Source organism: Podarcis tiliguerta (assembly GCF_965153285.1).
Source record: "Podarcis tiliguerta genome assembly, chromosome: 2".
Taxonomy (NCBI): Eukaryota; Metazoa; Chordata; class Lepidosauria; order Squamata; family Lacertidae; genus Podarcis; species Podarcis tiliguerta.
In genome coordinates, this window is record NC_139535.1 from 97,265,594 (window position 1) to 97,287,221 (window position 21,628).

General features: G+C 43.5%; 1 protein-coding gene and 1 long non-coding RNA gene across 4 annotated transcripts; one reads left to right on the top strand and one right to left on the bottom strand.

Annotated features, from left to right (window-relative positions):
* Window positions 1-1,944: 1,944 nt before the first annotated feature.
* LOC310671652 (uncharacterized protein) lies at window positions 1,945-14,539 on the top strand. 3 transcript variants are annotated; one of them, XM_083428028.1, is made up of 4 exons: window positions 1,945-2,336; window positions 6,994-7,048; window positions 10,916-11,125; window positions 13,705-14,539. In XM_083428028.1, the coding sequence occupies exons 1-4, from the start codon at window positions 2,283-2,285 to the stop codon at window positions 14,070-14,072; spliced, it is 687 nt and encodes a 228-aa protein (XP_083284154.1). In that variant the 5' UTR covers window positions 1,945-2,282; the 3' UTR covers window positions 14,073-14,539. The 3 variants fall into 3 exon arrangements, with proteins under 3 accessions (XP_083284154.1, XP_083284153.1, XP_083284155.1); XM_083428027.1 differs by lacking the exon at window positions 1,945-2,336 and adding an exon at window positions 5,729-6,736; XM_083428029.1 differs by lacking the exons at window positions 1,945-2,336; window positions 6,994-7,048 and adding an exon at window positions 10,053-10,086.
* Window positions 14,540-14,569: 30 nt separating this feature from the next.
* On the bottom strand, window positions 14,570-21,314 carry LOC310671791. The gene is made up of 3 exons (XR_014508197.1): window positions 21,181-21,314; window positions 15,372-15,581; window positions 14,570-14,613 (listed from the first exon to the last, which is right to left on the bottom strand). It is a non-coding gene; the product is annotated as an uncharacterized lncRNA (long non-coding RNA).
* Window positions 21,315-21,628: the final 314 nt, after the last annotated feature.

A 21,628-nucleotide genomic window follows, 5' to 3' on the forward strand; every position in this document is an offset into this window, starting at 1 on the left:
ATGTTTTAATTGATAGTACTTATGCTGAGCCATGAAGGGACATGGGTGGCGCTGTGGGTTAAACCACAGAGCCTAGGACTTGCTGATCAGAAGGTTGGCGGTTTGAATCCAGGCGACGGGGTGAGCGCCTGTTGCTCAGTCCCTGCTCCTGCCAACCTAGAAGTTTGAAAGCATGTCAAAGTGCAAGTAGATAAATAGGTACCGCTCTGGCGGGAAGGTAAATGGCATTTCCATGCACTGCTCTGGTTCACCAGAAGCGGCTAAGTCATGCTGTCCACATGACCTGGAAGCTGTACGCTGGCTCCCTCAGCCAATAAAGCGAGATGAGCGCTGCAACCACAGAGTCGGCCACGACTGGACCTAATGGTCAGGGGTCCCTTCACCTTTACCTATGCTGAGCCACTGGTCATATTGGACTACAGTGGTACCTTGGTTCTCAAACTTAATCTGTTCCGGCAGTCCGTTCCAAAACCAAAGTAATGCAAAACCGATTAATCTGTTCCACGCTTTTAAACATGACCCCTAAAACAGCAATTCAACATGGATTTTACTATCTAACAAGACGATTGATCCATAAAATGAAAGCAATAAACAATCAATCAATCAGTAGCTGAACTGGGTTCCACACAATTATAAATACAAAACAAAAAGAGCCGCATAAACAAAAAATGCAAAATAAATAGCAAAAGCAGACAGACCTCAGCGTAACACTCAAATCGGAAGTGTAACACTCCAAACGGAGCACGTTCAGTTTCCAAAAAAAGTTCGCAAACTGGAACACTTACTTCTGGGTTTGCAATGTTTGGGTTCCAAGTTGTTTGAGTACCAAGGTGTTTGAGAACCAAGGTACCATTGTACAATGATCACTAACTAGGCTAATCTGTTTTGATCCCATGTGTTATTATACTAGGATTGGAATGTTTGTCTCCATCCAAAAAACGATGTCTGACTCCACAACAGTAACAGGAGTCAGGATGACTGGAACTGGGATGTGACAACCTGTGGAATATAAGGAAAGGGGAGTTTGCTGTATGCTGGCCATGGAACTACACACTACTTGCAACAAGATAACATTTGTGTCCTAATCATAGAGATTCACAAAGCAATTCAGCAGGGGGAAATATGGGCACGAGCACTATTCTATCATTTTGTTCTTCATATGATTGATATTAAGCACTCTGTCCAGGTACATCTGTCCACATTTTGAATGGAAGTGTGTCAGGCAGAGACAGTCTTGTAAATCTGCCAAATTCTTTCTCTGTCATATGTTTTTTTCACTGCCCATCTGCAATATGCCTATGCATGTGGGAACATGCTTGTGCATACATAGACACAGTGCAGATGTGCTGACTGGACACACATGGTATGTGGTAGGGGGGTGGATCCTGTTTTCTCCCTCCACCCATCATACACGCATTCAGGAGGAGAAAACCAAACAGCTGAAAAGTGCTTCAGCATACGTCACTCTAATAATAATAATAATAATAATAATAATAATAATAATAATAATAATAAAATTTTATTTATACCTCGCCCCACCCCCCAGCCAAGCCCGGGATCAGGGCAATCATCCTTGATAAGTTGGAAATACAGCCCAGAAATATTCATTCAGTCAACCAATCAACAAACCTTTTCACTCTTTTCGTGTGGAGTGCAGAAGTCTCCTTCTATATATATATATATATATTACAACCTAAGGAGATGAAATGACATACAGCTCCATTAAAAAGAACAATCTTGGGTGGAGTTAAAAGTTGCTACAGGAGTTTCAGTCCATCCAACGAACTGCATACAATATAATGTTGCTATAAAAACCAGAAGCTGATTTATTTTCCGGCACTGAGCAGTTGCTTAGATAGCACATAAGATTCATTTTGTCAGCACATTGGAATATTCCTTCTGCTGTTCTCCCTATTCCACCCCCATTGGGGGCAATGGTACATTCCAGGAGTGCCAGTGTAGAGGAAGTAACACTTTAAAGTCCAGAGGGTTGGACAATGCAGAGTTTGTTTGCTGAAGGAACAAGTCTGACTTGTCTGAGACAATTATGTCTGCAAAGATAAATATGCAAGGAGAACTGCAGCTTGACCGTGAATCCTGCCCCCAGTTTGCCGTGCCACGTACAATGATTTTGAAACGGTTTCTGCCACTTGTTGTGTTGTTTTAATTCTAATCAAGGTGGGGTGCATGCTCATTAAGGCACGTGACCTGACAAGTTCTCATTAACGTTTGCTTTCTTTGGGAAGAAAAGAAAAAGGGTCTCTTTTGTAGCTTTGAAAAGCATGTCTGTCTCCTTCTGCTGCTGCTGTCCCTGTTTCCAAGTTGCTTCAAGAGAGGTAAGAGATCAACATTGGGGAAAAGAAACAAGGGGGAAAAACATTGGGGGAAACAAAAGTGCTGCAAATCCTGAGCTGCTCTTAGCAAATATTGTTAGCAAAAGGAAACAGGACAGCTCAGTTTGTACAGAGAAGTCAAACAGGCAGGTGCATGATGCTTAAGATGAACATTTAATTGCCAGAAATCAAGAGGTTAGATACAGGTTAGTGGGTTGAACTAGGGCCATGTTTATTGTGATTAAATCCGCAGAGGCAACATGATAGTGCCAGGAAAATAAAGTTTGCTGGATCACGTGTGTAGGGGGGCTTTGCCCAGGGGGGAGGGCAGTGGTTCTAACAGCCGCTATCCCTAAGCCACACCTGTTAATGTTTGTGGGAAGGGCCAACAATTCCAGCTGGGTGAGACATGTTTGCTTCAGAGGCACACTGTACCTTGCTCACGGGCCCCAGAGCCCTGAGGAGAAAGTTGTGAAATGCCATTCACGCTCAAAGATGTCGTAAGGTGCTCAGTGAAACTCCTCTCTGTTCAGTTTCCCACACCTTCCTGCCAAAAACATGACCTGGCATTTTATCCTTGTAGATCCTCTTTTGTACACGTTACTTGACTGCATTACAAAATTCAGAGAAGTGTGAATTTTGAAAGATGATTGTTTTTTCATTTCGAAAAGTGCAAATTGAGCAGGGCCCCCTACTACTATGAAATGAAATAAATTTCTGCTCCATCCCTAGTCAAGGCAGGGTCTTTGGGGCCTACAAAAGGTAACCCACTGGTTGATTTTGAAAGTGTTGCTGTTGTTTAGTCGTTTAGTCGTGTCCGACTCTTCGTGACCCCATGGACCAGAGCACGCCAGGCACTCCTGTCTTCCACTGCCTCCTGCAGTTTGGTCAAACTCCTGCTGGTAGCTTCAAGAACACTGTCCAACCATCTCGTCCTCTGTTGTCCCCTTCTCCTTGTGCCCTCCATCTTTCCCAACATCAGAGTCTTTTCCAGGGAGTCTTCTCTTCGCATGAGGTGGCCAAAGTATTGGAGTCTCAGCTTCAGGATCTGTCCTTCCAGTGAGCACTCAGGGCTGATTTCCTTCAGAATGGATCGGTTTGATCTTCTTGCAGTCCATGGGACTCTCAAGAGTCTCCTCCAGCACCATAATTCAAAAGCGTCAATTCTTTTGCAATCAGCCTTCTTTATGGTTCAGCTCTCACTTCCATACATCACTACTGGGAAAACCATAGCTTTAACTATATGGACCTTTGTTGGCAAGGTGATGTCTCTGCTTTTTAACATGTTGTCTAGGTTTGTCATTGCTTTTCTCCCAAGAAGCAGGCGTCTTTTAATTTCATGACTGCTGTCACCATCTGCAGTGATCATGGAGCCCAAGAAAGTAAAATCTCTCACTGCCTCCATTTCTTCCCCTTCTATTTGCCAGGAGGTGATGGGGAAGAAATGGAGGCAGTGAGAGATTAGGGACTCAAACCCTCAATCTTCTGATCCGAAGTCAGACGCCTTATCCATTAGGCCACGTGGTCATCCATGATTTTGAAAGTAAGAAACCCTAAAGTCCATCTCAGTAACAGTAGATGAAGTAACTGAGTCCCCCCACCCACCCCACATCTAAAAACCCAACTTGCTGAACTTTAAAGGTCTGATGGGACTTTGAGACCAGCAAAGTTAGTAAATAAATGCATGAAAGAGAATGAAAACCCAGTATAACAAGCTAGACATGTATCAGAAACTGTTAGGGAAGCTGAATCATGATGTCGTAATTCTGACAGCCAGGCATCAATGTAGGTTCAAAAGTTTACTTTGTGGGACAGCTTCATGCTGTGCTTATTTCAGTGGATCTTTTTCGTCTTTACCTCATTGTGATAGATCTCCACACTCATGATAGTGGCGAGGCTAACAGCAGCAGCACCTGCTGCATATTTTGGAGAAGCAGGCCAAAGCAGACTGTACGTTTTTAAAAGAGAACACAATAATAATGGTAACAAGTGATCACCATGAATGTAACCACAGCACAATCCTACAGTACAATGGGGAATTCTGAGCAGTTGTGCTTATGATTGCAGCACTTATCTGTATTGCTGATAATAAGGGACTTTGTGGTAATGGACACAATGAAGCTTTTAGAAGTCATCAGCTTCTAAAGTGTAGTCCTGGTGTGGTTGTGTGTGTGTGTGCAAAAGAAAGGGAGGGAGGGAGAGGGAAATAAGTTTTGTCTGGCATTTACTAAGCTCCTTGGATTTTAAAGAGAGGAAGCATAGACAGAGGAAGGAAAGGAATAGAAGATCGAGGTGATGTGGATGAAAGGGAACAGGATTTTAAAGGAGTAAATGAAGTGTAGGAATTGGGCAGGTACTGTCTAGAGCATTCTTCCTGATCCTCCCAGAGGCTTTGCACCCTTTTCCTTGTCAGAATGTCCAATGATCATGAATGATAGGAGTTATATTCTAGCATCATCTGAATACCAGGTTGAAGAAGGCTTGAAAAGAATGAAAAGAAAGGTGAGAGGCTGGATTTTGAGTGGTAGTGATGGGGAAGAATAATATATTTGATTCCAAGCAATCAGCCATAGATTTGGCTGCAGGGCCCTTAGATGATAATTAAACCAAAGCAATCTGTACATTTTTTAAAAAAGCTCAAGAATATGTTAAAACTTCCATCACCTAGTGATGCAATGAATATTACAAGATAACCATCTGTCTATTTGGCTCTGCAAAAACAACTCCTCACATTCAGCAGACATTTGTTGGCTAATTCTTAATATATCGGCAGAAACGAAGTCCTTCTCCCCAAAGATTTAACTTTACTAGAGGTGAATCTAAAACTTTGCTCCTGCCATGATTCTGTCTCTGAATGATGGCATGGCATGCTACCCTTGCTCAGACAGAGGTCATTGCTTTGTTCCACCCAAAATCAGATTTTTTTGGCAGGATCCTTTTTCCAACAAAGTTTCCAAATTTATAATGATTACTATTATTATTATTTCTCTATGGAAAACCAGAAAAAAGTGGAGCAAAGCATGGAATGCAGCAAACCTGCTGGTAATTTTCCAAAGGGAATGGGAAAGGTCTGTCAACTCACAAGCAAAGCACACACTTCCAAACTTGCAATGGCAGTGTAAGATGAGAGGCCCTAAAAGTTGTGAAACACTTTGTTACAGGTGATCAGAAGTTTTGCTCCTTTCATAAGAGCTTTATTCACAGATCTTGACTTAAAAGGCTTGCAACTCTAGTAAATATATTCAGCATTTCCACTTTCACAGTTCTGCTTAACATAACATCCAGAGCCCTTGCGACTTCATCCTATTTGTCTAGACCAGTGATGGCCAAACTTGGCCCTCCAGCTGTTTTGGGACTACAACTCCCATCATCCCTAGCTAACAGGACCAGTGGTCAGGGATGGTGGGAATTGTAGTCCCAAAACAGCTGAAGGGCCAAGTTTGGCCATCACTGGTCTCGAAGGACTGATATCCAAATTCTTAAGAGTGTACCAGAGCTGCATGTGAGCAGGGATTTCCTTTTCTCTTTGTGAGTCAGTGAATGGATGCACACAACAAGGATTACCCAATGCCTTACTATCTCCCAACTCATAGAATAGAATCTGTACTCCCTGTCTACACAATATTCAATGAGCAAAGCAGACACCCCATTTCAGCCAATAACTTAGGGAGCACGTGAGTGCTTATAAAGCCCAAGAGAAAGAACAAAAAATCAACAACTCAATCTTGCGCATCTCCTCATGTGAACATGAACTAATACAGTAATAGTTCTATTTGCAGTAATAGGATTGTGTGTCTTTGTAATATTCACCACCAAGTAGATCACTGAAATCATTGGAAGGGGGAGGGAGCACTGTTGGTGCTTCCCTGTGCCCATGGCAGCCATTTTATGCTGGCACTCACGACACTTTTATCAATATATGAGTGTATGCAATGCTTTTTTTCTGGGGATACGCGAAGGTACCCAAACCCCTAAACAGTTTGTGAATATAAGTTTGGCCTCATTCAGGGGCAATATTTCAATATGAGTAGGAAAATGAGAGTACCCCTAAACATTTTTTTTAGGAAAAAAAGCACTGAGTATATGTATGTATACATTTGAGATTTTAAATTCCCGAGGTTTCTACATTTTGAAGGTCTAACTTATGTTTTAAGTTCTGCATACAGTGATACCTCTAGTTCCGGACAAGATCCGTTCCAGGGTGCCATTCGCACCCTAAAAAGTCCACAACTAGAGCGGTGCTTCTGTGCAAGCGCAGAGAATGATAGAGCGCTTCTGCGCATATGTGAAGCATGCAGAACACTTCTGCGCACACATGCACAGCGAAACCTGGAAGTATACACTTCTGGGTTTGCCACGTTCGCAAGCCGAAAAGACACAACATGAACCTAATGCAACACGAGGTATGACTGTACTGTATACTTTATTGTTGAAAACTGCTTTGAGTCCAAATAGTGGAAAACAGGATTATTATTATTTTTTAGGAATAAAAATAATATAGTGTGCACTGCACTCTACAAAGCACAAGAGGGCAGGTTGAGGGACTTGCAATACATAATACAACAGAAGGGAGCCAAGTGTGGAAGGGGAGGGTAGTAGAATGAGTTGTGGATTCAGAAAGAGTATACATTTATTTCTAAATATCTTGCTGTATTCGCAGAGGGAACCTCTCAATGCACAGCACTCCCGACAATCTCATCGAGACACCAAAAGTGGTAAAATTCTGAGTCATTTTACTTGCTTTTGTTTTCTTATACTTCATAATACTTTCATGTATGTCAATTGTAATTAGAGCTTTAACTAATATACTATTGTTTCTTTCTCTTTTTGTAAAATAAGTCACTCTGCATGGGTAGACATTTTTTAAAGAAGGAAAACACCCACCACCAGCAACAGTTATGATAAGTCAACTTTGCACCAAACTTCTTTGATGCCATTTCCCAGTCCTGTTGCTTCTTTCATCATTCTGGGTTATTTGTGCTGGGATCATGTAGCGAACAGGATAGAATTGGTATATTATGGTATTGGTATATTATGTAACAACTCATATGATGATGTCACAGAGGACATGTTGTTAAGTAACAAGTCATATGATGTTGCGTGGCAAGTTCCCGCCTCCCACCAGTATGGATAACCACACGTGACACAAGTATTTTGGTTAATGGGCTAAATATGGCCACAACTTTATTGGTTACAGGTGATGAGCGGTATTGGCTTAGGCATTGGTCCTATCCGACTATCCAGCTTCAGCCTGTTTGCTTGAAGACCGGGAAGGGTTAACACCAGCAGGGGGAGCCCTCTTGATGCACATCAACTAAGGACTCCCCCAGGGTCACCGCTCGGGGGTGCGCTTTAGGCCCTGACCTCCATAGGCTTCGGACGAGGCCACGCCCCCCGGAGTCCTTTACCGGACTACCCTTCAATATTTGGGGGAGGTGATGGCGCTCCTCCCCCCCAATACATCTACATAACAATACTCCTACCAATGCCTAACCAGAAAGCTGAGTGGCCAAAGAGGGAGATCCCTGGCCATGCTTGCCTTAAATGACACAAGCCACACCCCCTGAGCCAGCTGATTGGCTGGCCAGGGGATGACGCAGCCCGAGGATTCCCCTGATCGAGCGGGGACTGGAAGTCAGCCTCTGCGTGGGTGTTAGGGGCGTGAGCCCGCAACACCACCTCCTCCTGGAGTCGGAAGTGGCTATGTCACAGAGGACATGTCAGAGGACATGTCACGCAAGTCACGTGATGATGTCACAGAGGAAAGATGGGAATAGCTGAGAGTGAGATCAAAGCAAGGAGTCTTGAAGAATCTACATGAAGGGAATTCTAATTTGTGCTCCCAAAGTTACCCTACATTTTAGATTAGGCCCAGTGCCAATCTTCACTTCAAATACACTCTAAATCTTTGGGCAGGTCAAACTCAGGGGTGCTAACTTGGGTGAAATATTGAGGGGGCCCAAGTCAGTCCCAACCTGCATAATCAATCACATGGCACAGTGCATGCACACCATTTGAATGGCAATGACAACCTGAATGTATGGCAGCCCTGCTCAAATATTTTATAGAGGGAGCTGAAGGGACATCGGCCCCTGGAAGTTGGCTCCTATCCCAGACATGCATCCATACCCCACACATTTCTCTCAGCTTCATCAAGCTGTAGAGGTTCTAAATATTTTTGTTGACTATACCTAGGCTAAGTTTTGGGGAAACTGAACATTTAAGAGAATCAGAAAAGGTATTGTCAGAGCTGGCTCCTGGTCCCAGCTCACAAAGGACCAACGCTAGCCGGTAGTAAAGTATCAAAGTCTTTATTGAAGAATAGTTTCCATTTCCAAGCCTCAGCGTCCCAGCTCTACGTCTGGAGTTTAGACCGGCGAAGCTCCGTCTGAATCTCCGCCCCCTGTGCACCAGTTTAAGACTCTAATCTTACTCCACCTCTCCCTTCTCTCCTTTCTCCTCTGGGTCCTGCTGCCCCCCGGGGTCTCCTCCCTCCTGGACTCCTCTGACGCCGACGTTGACCCTCCTGACTCCTCCCTCTCTCTTCGGCGGGCTTTAGGACTTGGCTCCCTACCCGGGCTGCCCACTGTGCCGCCTTCCTGTACATTTGAACTTGGCGCGCGCGCGCGTTTAACCTTCCTCTTAACCGTTTCCTCGCTCCCTGATGGAGGCGTGGTCACTCCTGCCTCATGTTCTCCCGCTGCCCGCGCGCCACCTGATCCCGATGCCTGGGACTCCTCCCCCCTACTGCACTCTGGGGGGGACGCTGGTCCAGATTTCCAGCTGCTGCTCTCTGAGTCCCCTCTGGCCCCTTCTCCCTGAAGTGCCCCCCTGGGTACTCCCCTTGCCCTGACCATGGGAGCCCCTTTCTGTGAATCCTCCGAGTCACTGGAAAGACTCAGAGACCTCGGATTGCTGTCATCGCTGACATTTCCTTCTGACTCCGCCCCTTCGCTCTCCATTTCCTCCCTCTCCTGTGCCTCTGCACCTGAACCCCTGACAGGTATATACATCTTCCGTTCCACCCTATGCAGCAATAAACAATATTCCATACCAAACATTTGTCATAATTCATCTCACATAATCAAATATACAGTTCAGCTCACGTGATTAAATAAAATGCTCCAAAATAAAATACGTTTAGTAAAACTAAATTCAGGAAAATTCAGTGCACTATACCCTACAGAAGCAGGTGAAACATACAGAGAGAGTGAAAAAAATGAACCACTTCAATATGTCTTACACATTTAATTACTCTAATCATTTCCTTAAAATATATTTTACTTTCTCTTTCTCTCTTTATGTGATACTTTTAATTTTGAAGAATAAACCACCTATAGTCAAAAATTTGGTTCCATTGTAGATTGGTGCTTAATCCAAATGAGATCATTTACATTTATACTATCATTTCAGAAAGCTGGATTGGATTTGTTCTTCCAAAATAATGTGGAATTAAGTGCTCCCCGCGAACACATTCAAAGGGAAAAAAGGATGTTTTATTTTATTTTGTTATTTCAGAAATGAGATACTTTTCAAATGTTCTCAGAATGAATTTGGCAGTAGCGATGCATACTGTGACCATTCTTTGTAGACAAAAAATTGACCAGAGTTTTTCTTTCTCAATCTCTCTCTCTCTCTCTCTCTCTCTCTCTCCTTTTTTCTTTTTAAAAGTCTCTGTGACATCTGCTGGAAATACTACCAGCAAATGGATCATATATTCCATTGCTTGGAAAGATGCAATTAGGTTCTGCAGGTTTGAAAAATAAACTCTAGTCTAAACTGTGTTGTCATGGAACCACTGGTCTGATTTTCAATTGGATAATTCAAGGTTTAATTATGGCTCCCGTGCTTATTCTGTTGAAACTGCCTTCCGGATATGATGGCTGTGATTTTTCAAAGCCGACTCCGAGGGATTTGGAGTGCCAGTTTCCATTAAAATTAATGGCAGCTGGGCACTGAACTTTCCTTAGGATGTACTTGAAAACCTCAACCTACATAGTCATCATTGCACAAGAAGAACAGTCGCACTTTGCCAGACTAATGGTTCATTCAACCCAACATCTCTGACATGGGCTAGAGAACCAGACTTCCTTGGATAGAGAAAAGAAGTATATGGCACTATCAGATTGCACCTTCTTCAATTGGCCATTTCTGCTGGCCATTTAACACATTTCACGAACCAAGAATGCCCATAAACATTATTCTTGAAGCACACCACATGAAGGATAAGCCTCACAGAAATAATTTTGGGATAATGCCACTGGCACACTGCTAAGCAAGTGGGTAGCTTTGGCAAGTAAAATGTAATAATTTCAAGGATTCCCCTCCCCTCAAGAAAAAATAGGTGTGCAATTGTAAATATGTAAGAGGGAAATTCCATTGGGGGAAAAATGTATACTTCAGTGCACAAGGAATGGGAATAAGATAATCTTTGTAAATTTGTTTGTACTGATCCATCTTATGTACTTAATTCTTGTTAGTTTCAGGAATCATATTCAAATATTGTTGTGGTTTCCATATTTCTTTTACCCCCCTAACGTAACACACTAACCAGAAGTTTCTATGGGCTTCCATATTTCTAGTTCTTTTCAACAAAGAGAAACCCTTCGCTGTGAAACTGGTCAACGTGCCTGAGATTGACACACTATTTACTGACATCGCTGAGGCTTTTAACAAGCAGCAATGCCACTGCATGGCTATCCGGAAAACCATCCGGGACCTCAAAGACACCTACTGCTGTTCGCCCGCAAGCAGTCTTTCTGTATGCATAGAGAAGATACAACAAGAGCATAGTAAGTTGGTGGGGAAATGATGCTGAAGAATATAGAGTGTGAAAATGAAGAAGGCCAAGCCCTCCATTTTAGCATTGTGGGTTTATGCGTGAACCTGAGGTGATTTGTTCAGTCTTTGTTCCTGGAGTTGCCCAGCAACTCTTCATCTGGTTGGTAAGAGATGTTGGAACCTGATCCTATATAAGCCTCAATAGGAACATTACCATATATATTAATGATGGTACAAGATTAAGAACTGGGTTCCCAAATGCATGTCTGAGTAAAGGAACCCTGGATGGTTAAGTCCAGTCAAAGTGGACTATGGGGTTGTGGCGCTCATCTTGCTTTCAGGCCAAGGGAGCTGGCGTTTGTCCACAGACAGCTTTCCAGGTCATGTGGCCAGCATGACTAAACCGCTTCTGGTGCAATGGGACACCATGACGGAAACCAGAGCGCACGGAAATGCCGTTTATCTTCCCGCTGCAACTGTACCTATTCATTTACTTGCACTGGTGTGCTTTCGAATTGCTAGGTTGGCAGGAGCTGGGACAGAGCAACGGAAGCTCACCCCATCGCGGGCGTTCAAACTGCTGACCTTCTGATTGGCAAGCCCAAGATGCTCAGTGGTTTAGACCACAGTGCCACCTGCGTCCCAGATATATCTGCAGAGCCCAGATATCATAGCAATAGGCTGCTTTATGATACACTGAAGCCCTTTTTCACATGTTACTCATGTGTAGAGGGCAAGCAGCCCAAGTTTTATGGGAAATGCCCATAAAAACCCATGATTAAAAAAAATACTGCTGCATTCCCCAGCACTTCTAATATTGGATAGCTTTAGCAAACACAGGAATCAAATGTTTTGTGTCTCTTTTGTAGGAAATGTATGCCTTTTTATGAATTCAGCAATTTTCATTTTTAACCATCTTTGGCACGTTCAGGATAATGTTTGCAGCTGGTATCCTTCTCTATGTATGCAGACTCCGCACATGATTTACAACCAGAATTGGTCAAGGTTCAAAATCCTGTGAAGAGCTGCATGCATAGAGTGGGCTCTCTGTTGCAGATCTTAACTTGAACAGGAGGGTGGCAAAGTTTGGGGCAGGAGGAGGAAAATGACTTTGCAATCAGAGCTGAAGTAGCAAGGAACATGTAAAGAGGCTAGCTCTTCTAGCACCCTGTCAAAACATAGAATGGGAGGATTGGTAAATGGAATATGGAAAAATGGAATGATTATGTTTTTGAATACATACAATCAGAAATATTCGCATAGATAGTGGCAGAGGATAGATGGGAAAATAAATGCCAAAGAATCACAAATAAATTGGTATTTTACAGGAACTGGATAGAAAGAGGGGAAGCCAACCCTAACATACAAGTTCGAATGAGCAGACTGTGTACATGCATAAAGATATGAAGAAGGAAGGCCTGACCAGGGGCGGGGAGGGCTGGAGTGGGAAGGGAGGGGGAAGAAAAAGGAAAAAAAATGTATTTTGAATTGATTTTGTTATGTAAGCCTTTTTTCCAGAAACCATATATATTAATGTTATGTAGTTAGGCCCAATCCTAAAATTAGCATCCATGCTGCGCATGGGATTCAGCTTATTTATCTTAAAAAGCATTGTAAACAGTTAAAATCATTAGTAGGGTTAGAATAACACTTGTAGTTTAATGGTGAATTTCGGACACAATGAAGAGGTAAAAGATCTGACATTGTGCTAATGTTGTTGAATGTTCTGTCAGCTACCAGGCAGATATACTGATCCTGCTGTTTAGAACTGGGGGGGTCATATGGTCAGAAATTAAGCTTTAAGGCTCCTTTTCAGGAGAAACTTGGCTGGATTAATTAATTCAGCTTCCTGCTTTTCTGCCTCTGTAAGTTATCAAGATGCTAAGGATCGTAGGCTTTATTTTGCTCCCATTGAATAACCTATTGACTGGGTTGCACATTACATGGCGATGCTGCATCCAGGAGGGCCTTATATTATTTCCCCACTCTTTAGATTTTGACTTCCTGTGTATTACCTCTTCACATGCCTTTAAATCCAATCCTTCCTATGTAATGCCAGCCTTCTAAACTCATGCCAAAAGCTCAACAATGCCCTCTTCAGAAAGAAGAGCCAAGTGTTTGTGAAACTAACAATGAGAGAGACAAGAGGGCAATGTGAAAAGAGATTAGATCAGAATTCGTTAGAGAGACTTACCCAATACCTGATAGTTTTGTGTTGAATGAATAGCAGGAAAAAGCCATGGGATTATGGGTCAAATTCACCAGAGTGGCTTCAATGAAGAGCATGCCAATGGGGTTATGCCAGGGATTTGTTTCTTACAAGAAAGTGGCACGGATAATCTTGGCTTAATATTGCCAAATGACTGTATTACAGCTCACATGCACACAGACATATATGTAGGTATACAACCGGGTCTCTGATAAGTAAAGTGGAAATAATCAGATTTCATGACATGGCAATATCTTTGACAGCTGGCCACTGTTAGAAGCTTTGCTGCTTGAAGGGTTTATCTTTCTTGGAACTAACACAATTAGCCTTCTTTCTTGGACTCACGTCAAGTTGGAGCTTAACCACTGCTTTGTCTTTCAGGTGCTTGCAATGTGCAGGTGCATATGGAGGGATACAGGTTCTGGCTGGATGCGAAGGAGGAAAAGGTCCCTGAGAAACTGGAGTGGGCTAAGCAGCAGGTGGGAGAGCTGAACCGTGCCACCAAAGGAGTCATCAGCATGGAAACAAAGCTTCAGGAAATGATCTCCTCGGTGCTTCAGAACCAGGAGCCATTGGTGGAGAGAGTGAAAGTTGCCAACTCCGAATACCTAGACCGGATACGGCTAGAAGGGAACCTGAGAGAAAATATTGAGAAAACAAGCCGGGCCAAACAGTTTTCCAAGGAGTTCAGAGAAGAAGCCAATAGTGTGCTTAGGGAAATGTCCAAATCAGCAGGGCTGACCTTGTAAAAGGAAACGAGAAGGAACCTGTTCTATTCTGCCTTTTTCACCACAAAGATGAATTCAGGCGATTGCGACAGATACTTAAGATGAAAAAAAAAATTGCACAGAAGTTAAAAGTGACCACAAGGTTTCTACGAGATGGAGCTGATGTAACCATGTGCCAGAAAATAACCAGAGATGTGCCATAGAGTTGTTCTCCAGAACCTCCCAATAAATTAGTGGCAAGAATGAAGAAGCACATCACTTCTGGTTAGGTGTCTCTTTCCACATATTTGTATCATAATTGATATGGAAATATTTAGCTCATAGCACAGTAATCCATGCAGTCTTTAAAGTCAGCCCTGAAAATTGAGATCAGTGGATAGCTAGAGTAAGGAACCTGGAATGACTTTTTCTTTTTCTTTTAAATGGTATATTTTGTCAATGTCTTCTTATTTACTCTGACTTGCAAATAAATGCTTTTTCTTGGTTTATCTGCTCTAGAATCGTGTTAGGTATTCAAGCTCAAAGTTATACCAAATGCTTTGATGTTCTGTGTGTCAATGATCTACGAAAGGGATAGGCAACCATTACTACCTGGAGAAGGCAAAATTTCCTGCGGTGTCATCTGTTGGAGTCTACATGCTGGGGGTGCATAGGGTCAGAGTCAAAAAAGTGGGCACAGGCAGCCACCCCGTTCTCTCTCTCCCAGTGCCGAATTTACATATAAGCTAAACAAGCTATAACTTAGGGGCCCACTCTTTTGGGGGCCCCCGAAAAATTAAAGGAAAAAAACCTGGATGTACATTTCAAAAATATAAGATAAAAAACAAATAAAATGGCTTTAGATACCTATTAGGTCCATAGATTACCATATAGCATATTTTCAACACAAAAAACAGTGACAATTTGTTGTTGACAAAGGACAGCTGAACATATAAAGGGCCCCTATACCTTCAGTGGGGGACGCGGGTGGCGCTGTGGGTAAAAGCCTCAGCGTCTAGGGCTTGCCGATCGAAAGGTCGGCAGTTCGAATCCCCGCAGCGGGGTGCGCTCCCGTTGCTCGGTCCCAGCGCCTGCCAACCTAGCAGTTCGAAAGCACCCCCGGGTGCAAGTAGATAAATAGGGACCGCTTACTGGCGGGAAGGTAAACGGCGTTTCCGTGTGCGGCTCTGGCTCGCCAGATGCAGCTTCGTCACGCTGGCCACGTGACCCGGAAGTGTCTCCGGACAGCGCTGGCCCTCGGCCTCTTGAGTGAGATGGGCGCACAACCCTAGAGTCTGTAAAGACTGGCCCGTACAGGCAGGGGTACCTTTACCTTTATACCTTAAGTAGCTTAGGGCCTCATCAAACCTAAATCCGGCCCTGCTCTCTCTCCTACTTGTTGTGAAGTGGACTGCCAGGAGATGGTTGATCACTCTTCCAAAAAGTCTGAACTAGGTGCTAGCAGAGGTCTTTCAACATTAAGCCAAGGGCTGCATGAGATTTCACTGAGGGCTGTGTGTCATCCTTGATCTAAGAGGACTTTGTATAGTCCTGCAGAAAAAGGCACCACAACAAAAAGATAATGTAATCCCAGATCTGTGTCTATAGCGTGCCTTACCAAGTAATACTTCTGAATATGGCTCATTGGAGGTCAACACCCCCAAAAGAATTTGGTGTACACATTTGGCTCTGGCATATGGGCATAGCCTTTGATCACTATCAGCAAGACCCCATAGAACAGGATGCTCCGACCATCGGGTGAGCACTGAGGGGGTGATAATCAACTACAGAGATTAGATATAGTGTTTTCATCTCATCTGAGATAAAACTATTCAGTTTTTAAATGAACATTTTCAGCAGTGCCGAGAACTGCTTACCCAGTTTCGGTACATTTCAGCAAATAGTCTCTCATTCTCTAGCATTGCCCCTCATTTGCCTTCTCTTTCAATAGCCCAAAAAGCATAATAATTATGTCATGGTTGTTTAGTCGTTTAGTCGTGTCTGACTGTTCGTGACCCCCATGGACCAGAGCATGCCAGGCACTCCTGTCTTCCACTGCCTCCCGCAGTTTTAGTCAAACTCATGCTGGTAGCTTCAAGAACACTATCCAGCTATCTCATCCTTTGTCGTCCCCTTGTGCCCTCAATCTTTCCCAACATTAGGGTCTTTTCCAGGGAGTCTTCTCTTACCAAGGTCCATGGTTCTTACATTCCAGGTTCCTATGCAATATTTTTCTTTACAGCATTGGACTTTCCTTTCACTTCCAGGCATATCTGCAACTGAGCGACCTTTAGGCTTTGGCCCAGCCACTTCATCAGCTCTGAATCTACTTGTACTTGTCCTCTGCTGTTCCTCAGTAGGATGTTGGACACCTTCCGACCTGAGGGTCTCATCTTCCAGCGTCATAACTTTTATATGCCTGTTTTCTTTGTCCATGGAGTTTTCTTGGCAGGGATACTGGAGTGGCTTACTCCAGTCCTACTCCAGGTGGATCATGTTTGGTCAAAACTCTCTGCTATGACCTGTCCATCTTGGGTGGCCCTGCACGGCATAGCTCATAGCTTCTCTGAGTTATTCAAGCCCCTTTGCCACAGCAAGGCAGTGATTCACGAAGGAGCGCAATAATTATAAAGAACAAAATTAATTAACATTAGTGTTGAGGCAAAATCCCTTCCTCACTGCATCGCCACCACTGCATTTGTTTTATTTTGAAATCTTTAAGATAATATTTTAGTACTCTGTTATGTTGCTTTGACTGTATACGCTATATTTGACTTTCTTCGGATTGTTTTATTGATTTAATATGCTGTAAACTGCTTTGAGATTTTTCTTAAGATTATAAAGCGGTATAGAAATTAAATAAATAAATTTGAGAGCTGCAAATTTAGAAGGCAATTTGGCAACTCGTGGGGAAACAATGAGGCCCTTTTCCCTTTGCATTGTACACAATTTTACTACACAGTAAAATTCTTAATGCAACAGCAGAATCCTGTGGAGTCTACTGTGACAGCTCAGTGGGATTTACGCCCATGTAAGTCTGAGGCTGTAGTCATAACTGTGCCCTGCTATTTTTGCGTTTGGGTGGTGGTGGTTAGGGTGGTACGGAGGGGAGAACTGGTGAGGGGAACTCTACCATGTCCATGATGGGTTGGCCTGGATGGGAGTTGGAGTTCAACAGCACACAGAGGGCACCAGGTTGGATAACCCTGGCATAGAGAATTTTTGTTTTTGCCAAAGGGAGCTATCTCCCTCTGCCCCCTACTACATGGAAGCTGAATAGCTGGGCAGGGGATGTTCTGCAGTGTTTGCACACAAGTACAATACATTTAATGGGATGTCTTGTGAGCCATTAGTCTTCAGTGTCTGAGAGTTTCACACAGCCAAAGAAGTCTATAATTACACACCACAAACCTCACCCTTATTATGTGTTTGACTCAGTCCAGTTTGCCCAGGCATTTCTAAATGTACATGTATATACCTCATGGAATACATTAACGTTCTCATTCTGGCTTTCTTTAAGGAACAAAATACTCTCAAACCTAAATGTGGAACTTGATTATCTAGTTAAAGTAAGTCTATCGAGGGCTGCTTCTAAAGTGAGTTTCACCATACATGTTATTTTTCAAAAATATGTATCAAAACACGGGTGTAACATGGCCAAGTATATGTTTTTGTTAAGTGTGGATAGTCCAAGCTTTTAAAATAACCCAGAGCCAAGGCATTGTGATTGTCTTGGGGTGCCTGTACTTTGACAGTCAGTACTTTGCAAAAGACAATCAAGCACATACAATGGTACCTCGGGTCACAGACGCTTCAGGTTACAGACTCCGCTAACCCAGAATTAGTACCTCGGGTTAAGAACTTGGCTTCAAGATGAGAATAGAAATCGCACAGCAGCAGCATGGCAGCAGTGGGAAGCCCCATTAGCTAAAGTGGTGCTTCAGGTTAAGAATAGTTTCAGGTTAAGAACAGCCCTCCAGAACATATTAAATACCACTGTATTGCACTCTGCCACCAAAGCACAACAAACACCGAAATTTATCTCTGAAATTCATCTTTTTTGGCAGGTGACATAGAAACGAATTTAAAAGTATTTGATGCATGAACGATTAATAGGAATAAGTGATCAGCAGCCTGCAAGCATATCAGGATGAATTCTCATTGTCATGTGAGCACCTCATAAGTATATCAGAACAAATGTTCAATAAAGATCGGACATAGTCAAACACAAGCCTCATGAAAGCAAATCAGAATGAATGCTAAATAGTTTGTCTGGAGGACAAAGGATAGTGCAGGATGCATACCGATGCCTGCCCAGATAACTCCAAAATCCAGGAAGAAATTTGGATGTAAAAGCTTCCAAGCCTTCCATGACAACAAATTCATGTGCAATAGCACTTCCTCCCCCAAATACGGCCCTATACCCCCCCCCCAAAAAAAATCTGATAAATATATCATTTCTGTTGCAGGAGAACAGATCACTATCCCACACTGGTCAAACATTGAATGATTTACTCTTTGTAGCTCTTCCTTTAACATCGTAACACAACATACAATCATGTCATACTCAAAACATTCATGTTTTTATTTTTAGCCATGTCAATCTGCTCTGGGCATGCATCACTCTTCTTCTTTATATTTTCTGTGTACGTTAGTGTTCCCGTGACCGACGAGTCTGACTCAGAAGTCCTTCAGGCCCTGATGCTTCCCAGGCCTTCGAGGAAAAGAAGATTGCATGAAAATATCTGGATCCCATCTTGACGTCATTCAGGACGACGTGTCCTTCAGACCCTGCTTGGCCTAATTAGTTATCCTCCAGGCAGTTCCTACTTAAAAAGTCAGGAAGAACCTTCTCCGTACCCTCTTAACCCTCCCTTTTAAGCACGAGCTTTCCAGGCCTCACCCCTCTGCTTTCACACCATGATGAACAGACATGATCTGGCATAGCAGCTGTCCACCCAGAAGCTCCCAGGCCAGCAGCTTATTACTTGGCAGGGCCAGAGAGCCAAAGCCCATAAACCAGAGGAGGCTGGAACAGTTTCCCATATATACCGCCAAGAAGCAAGCAGCATGTGACACAGCCCGCCCCTTCATTGTGACTGTGGTGTTAAGTCTTCCAGAAAAGGAAATGTTTATGAGACGGGGAGAAACAAAGGAGGAAACTTGCAAGACTGTGTTCCATGTAGGTCAGCTTTTCTTAGAAAACTTAGAAGGATTTAGCCCCAGTACCCAAAGCAGTGCCCCCAAACCCTGGTGCCATTTTACTGCCTGGTATTTGATAGTTACTTTGTGTGGCAAAACGGAACCCAGCATATTTGTTCTACACCTTTAAACTGGTTTAACAGTCATTCAGTTTCCCAAGGGAATGCTGGGAACAGCTGCTCGCTGAGGGGCTGCCTAGGGATCTGTAATAAAATTCTCAAACTGCCTCTCCCAGGGTTCTTTGGAAAGAGCCATGACACTTACAGAGCCAGCCTGTGCATGCCTACTCTGAAGTAAGTCACACTGAGCTTTATAGTAAGTCCCACATAAGTGGGTTTAGGGCTGCAGTCTTGCAGCACAATCCTATGCATTGCCTACACAGAAATAAGCCCCACTGAGGGTTTGGTAACAAGTATAATGATCCATGATCACTGCAGATGGTGACAGCAGTCACGAAATTAAAAGACACCTGCTTCTTGGGAGGAAAGCAATGACAAACCTAGACAGCATCTTAAAAAGCAGAGACATCACCTTGCCAACAAAGGTCCGTATAGTTAGCTATGGTTCTCCCAGTAGTGATGTATGGAAGTGAGAGCTGGACCATAAGGAAGGCTGATCGCCAAAGAATTGATGCTTTTGAATTATGGTGCTGGAGGAGACTCTTGAGAGTCCCATGGACTGCAAGAAGATCAAACCTCTCCATTCTGAAGGAAATCAGCCCTGAGTGCTCACTGGAAGGACAGATCCTGAAGCTGAGGCTCTAATACTTTGGCCACCTCATGAGAAGAGAAGACTCCCTGGAAAAGACCCTGGTGTTGGGAAAGATTGAGGGCACAAGGGGACGACAGAGGACGAGATGGTTGGATAGTGTTCTTGAAGCTACCAGCATGAGTTTGACCAAACTGCGGGAGGCAGTGGAAGACAGGAGTGCCTGGCATGCTCTGGTCCATGGGGTCACGAAGAGTCGGACATGACTAAACGACCAAATATCAACAACAACAATAATGCAGCAACCAAGGATAAAAGCAAAAGCATCAGTGAGGGTAGGGTGGGAAGTAAAAAAGAAAAATATATGCAAATGGTATACTGTCTGTGAAGTAAATCTGTTAAAATTTTTGAAACTTAATAAAAAATCAATTCTTAAAATTAAAATAAGCCCCACTGAGTTCAATGGGGCTTGCAGTCAAGGGTGTATATCAGAGACGGGGAAACTGATGCCCAGTGCCCAAATGCTGCTCTCAAAAGTCTTAACCCTTTCCTCAGGCCGCACACCTTCAGCAGCCCTGATTTGTACCTTCCTTGGGTGTTCTTGCCTGGCTGGAATTTGTCCTTGAGCACTGATAAATTTGTGTCGTGCTTGCTTAGATGGTGGGCGGAATGAATGTGTGAAGGAACTAGCCTACTGCACAAAGGTAAAAATTGTGTTTATTGCCCCACCCAACTTGGATTCCTTTCAGCAGCAATAAGAAATTATTAATTATTATTATTTGCATATTAATATATCTACTATATAAGTACCATGCCACTAGAGCAGTGATATTTCCAGGGCTGTTTACAAGGACGGACATTAAAGATAAGGTATCAGCGTATACCTTAAAAAAGGGTAAAAGGGACGCGGGTGGCGCTGTTGGTTAAACCACAGAGCCTAGGACTTGCCCATCAGAAGGTCGGCGGTTCGAATCCCCGCAACGGGGTGAGCTCCCGTTGCTCAGTCCTGCTCCTGCCAACCTAGCAGTTCGAAAGCACGTCAAAGTGCTTAGTCATGCTGGCCATATGACCCGGAAGCTGTCTGCGGACAAACGCCAGCTCCCTCGGCCAGTAAAGCGAGATGAGCACTGCAACCCCAGAGTCGGTCACAACTGGACCTAATGGTCAGGGGTCCCTTTACCTTTTATCAGCGTATAAAATAATACATGAAAATAAAAAAGGGGAAATAAAGATGTCTTACCTTCTTCCCTAAATCAAGACGGCTTACAAATAACAATTATAGATGGCCTGGCCTGGTCTTGAAAGCAGCAATAAATAAATAAATAAAAATTAAACATGGAAGTAGGAGCCGGGGAGCCCTATGCTTCCAATGGCTCAATCAAGACCAGAAAACAATTGGCCTCTCTCACACTATGACATCACAATATGATTGTCCCATCAGAATACTCCTCCCCCCAAATAATAATCCAATTACCCAGAGAAAATATAGAGCATCCTATTGCCTAAGCTTCTTGAGATATTTTGTAATAGGAAAGGGAGAAAACTAAAAGTGCAGCTGGACTCTCTGTCATGGATGAGATACATCAGGGGTAGCCAACAAGGTGCCTTCCAGATGTTTCAGACTACAACTATTTATCAGCCATACTCAGCAAGGCCAGTGGTCAGGGATGCTGGGAATTGGAGCCCAA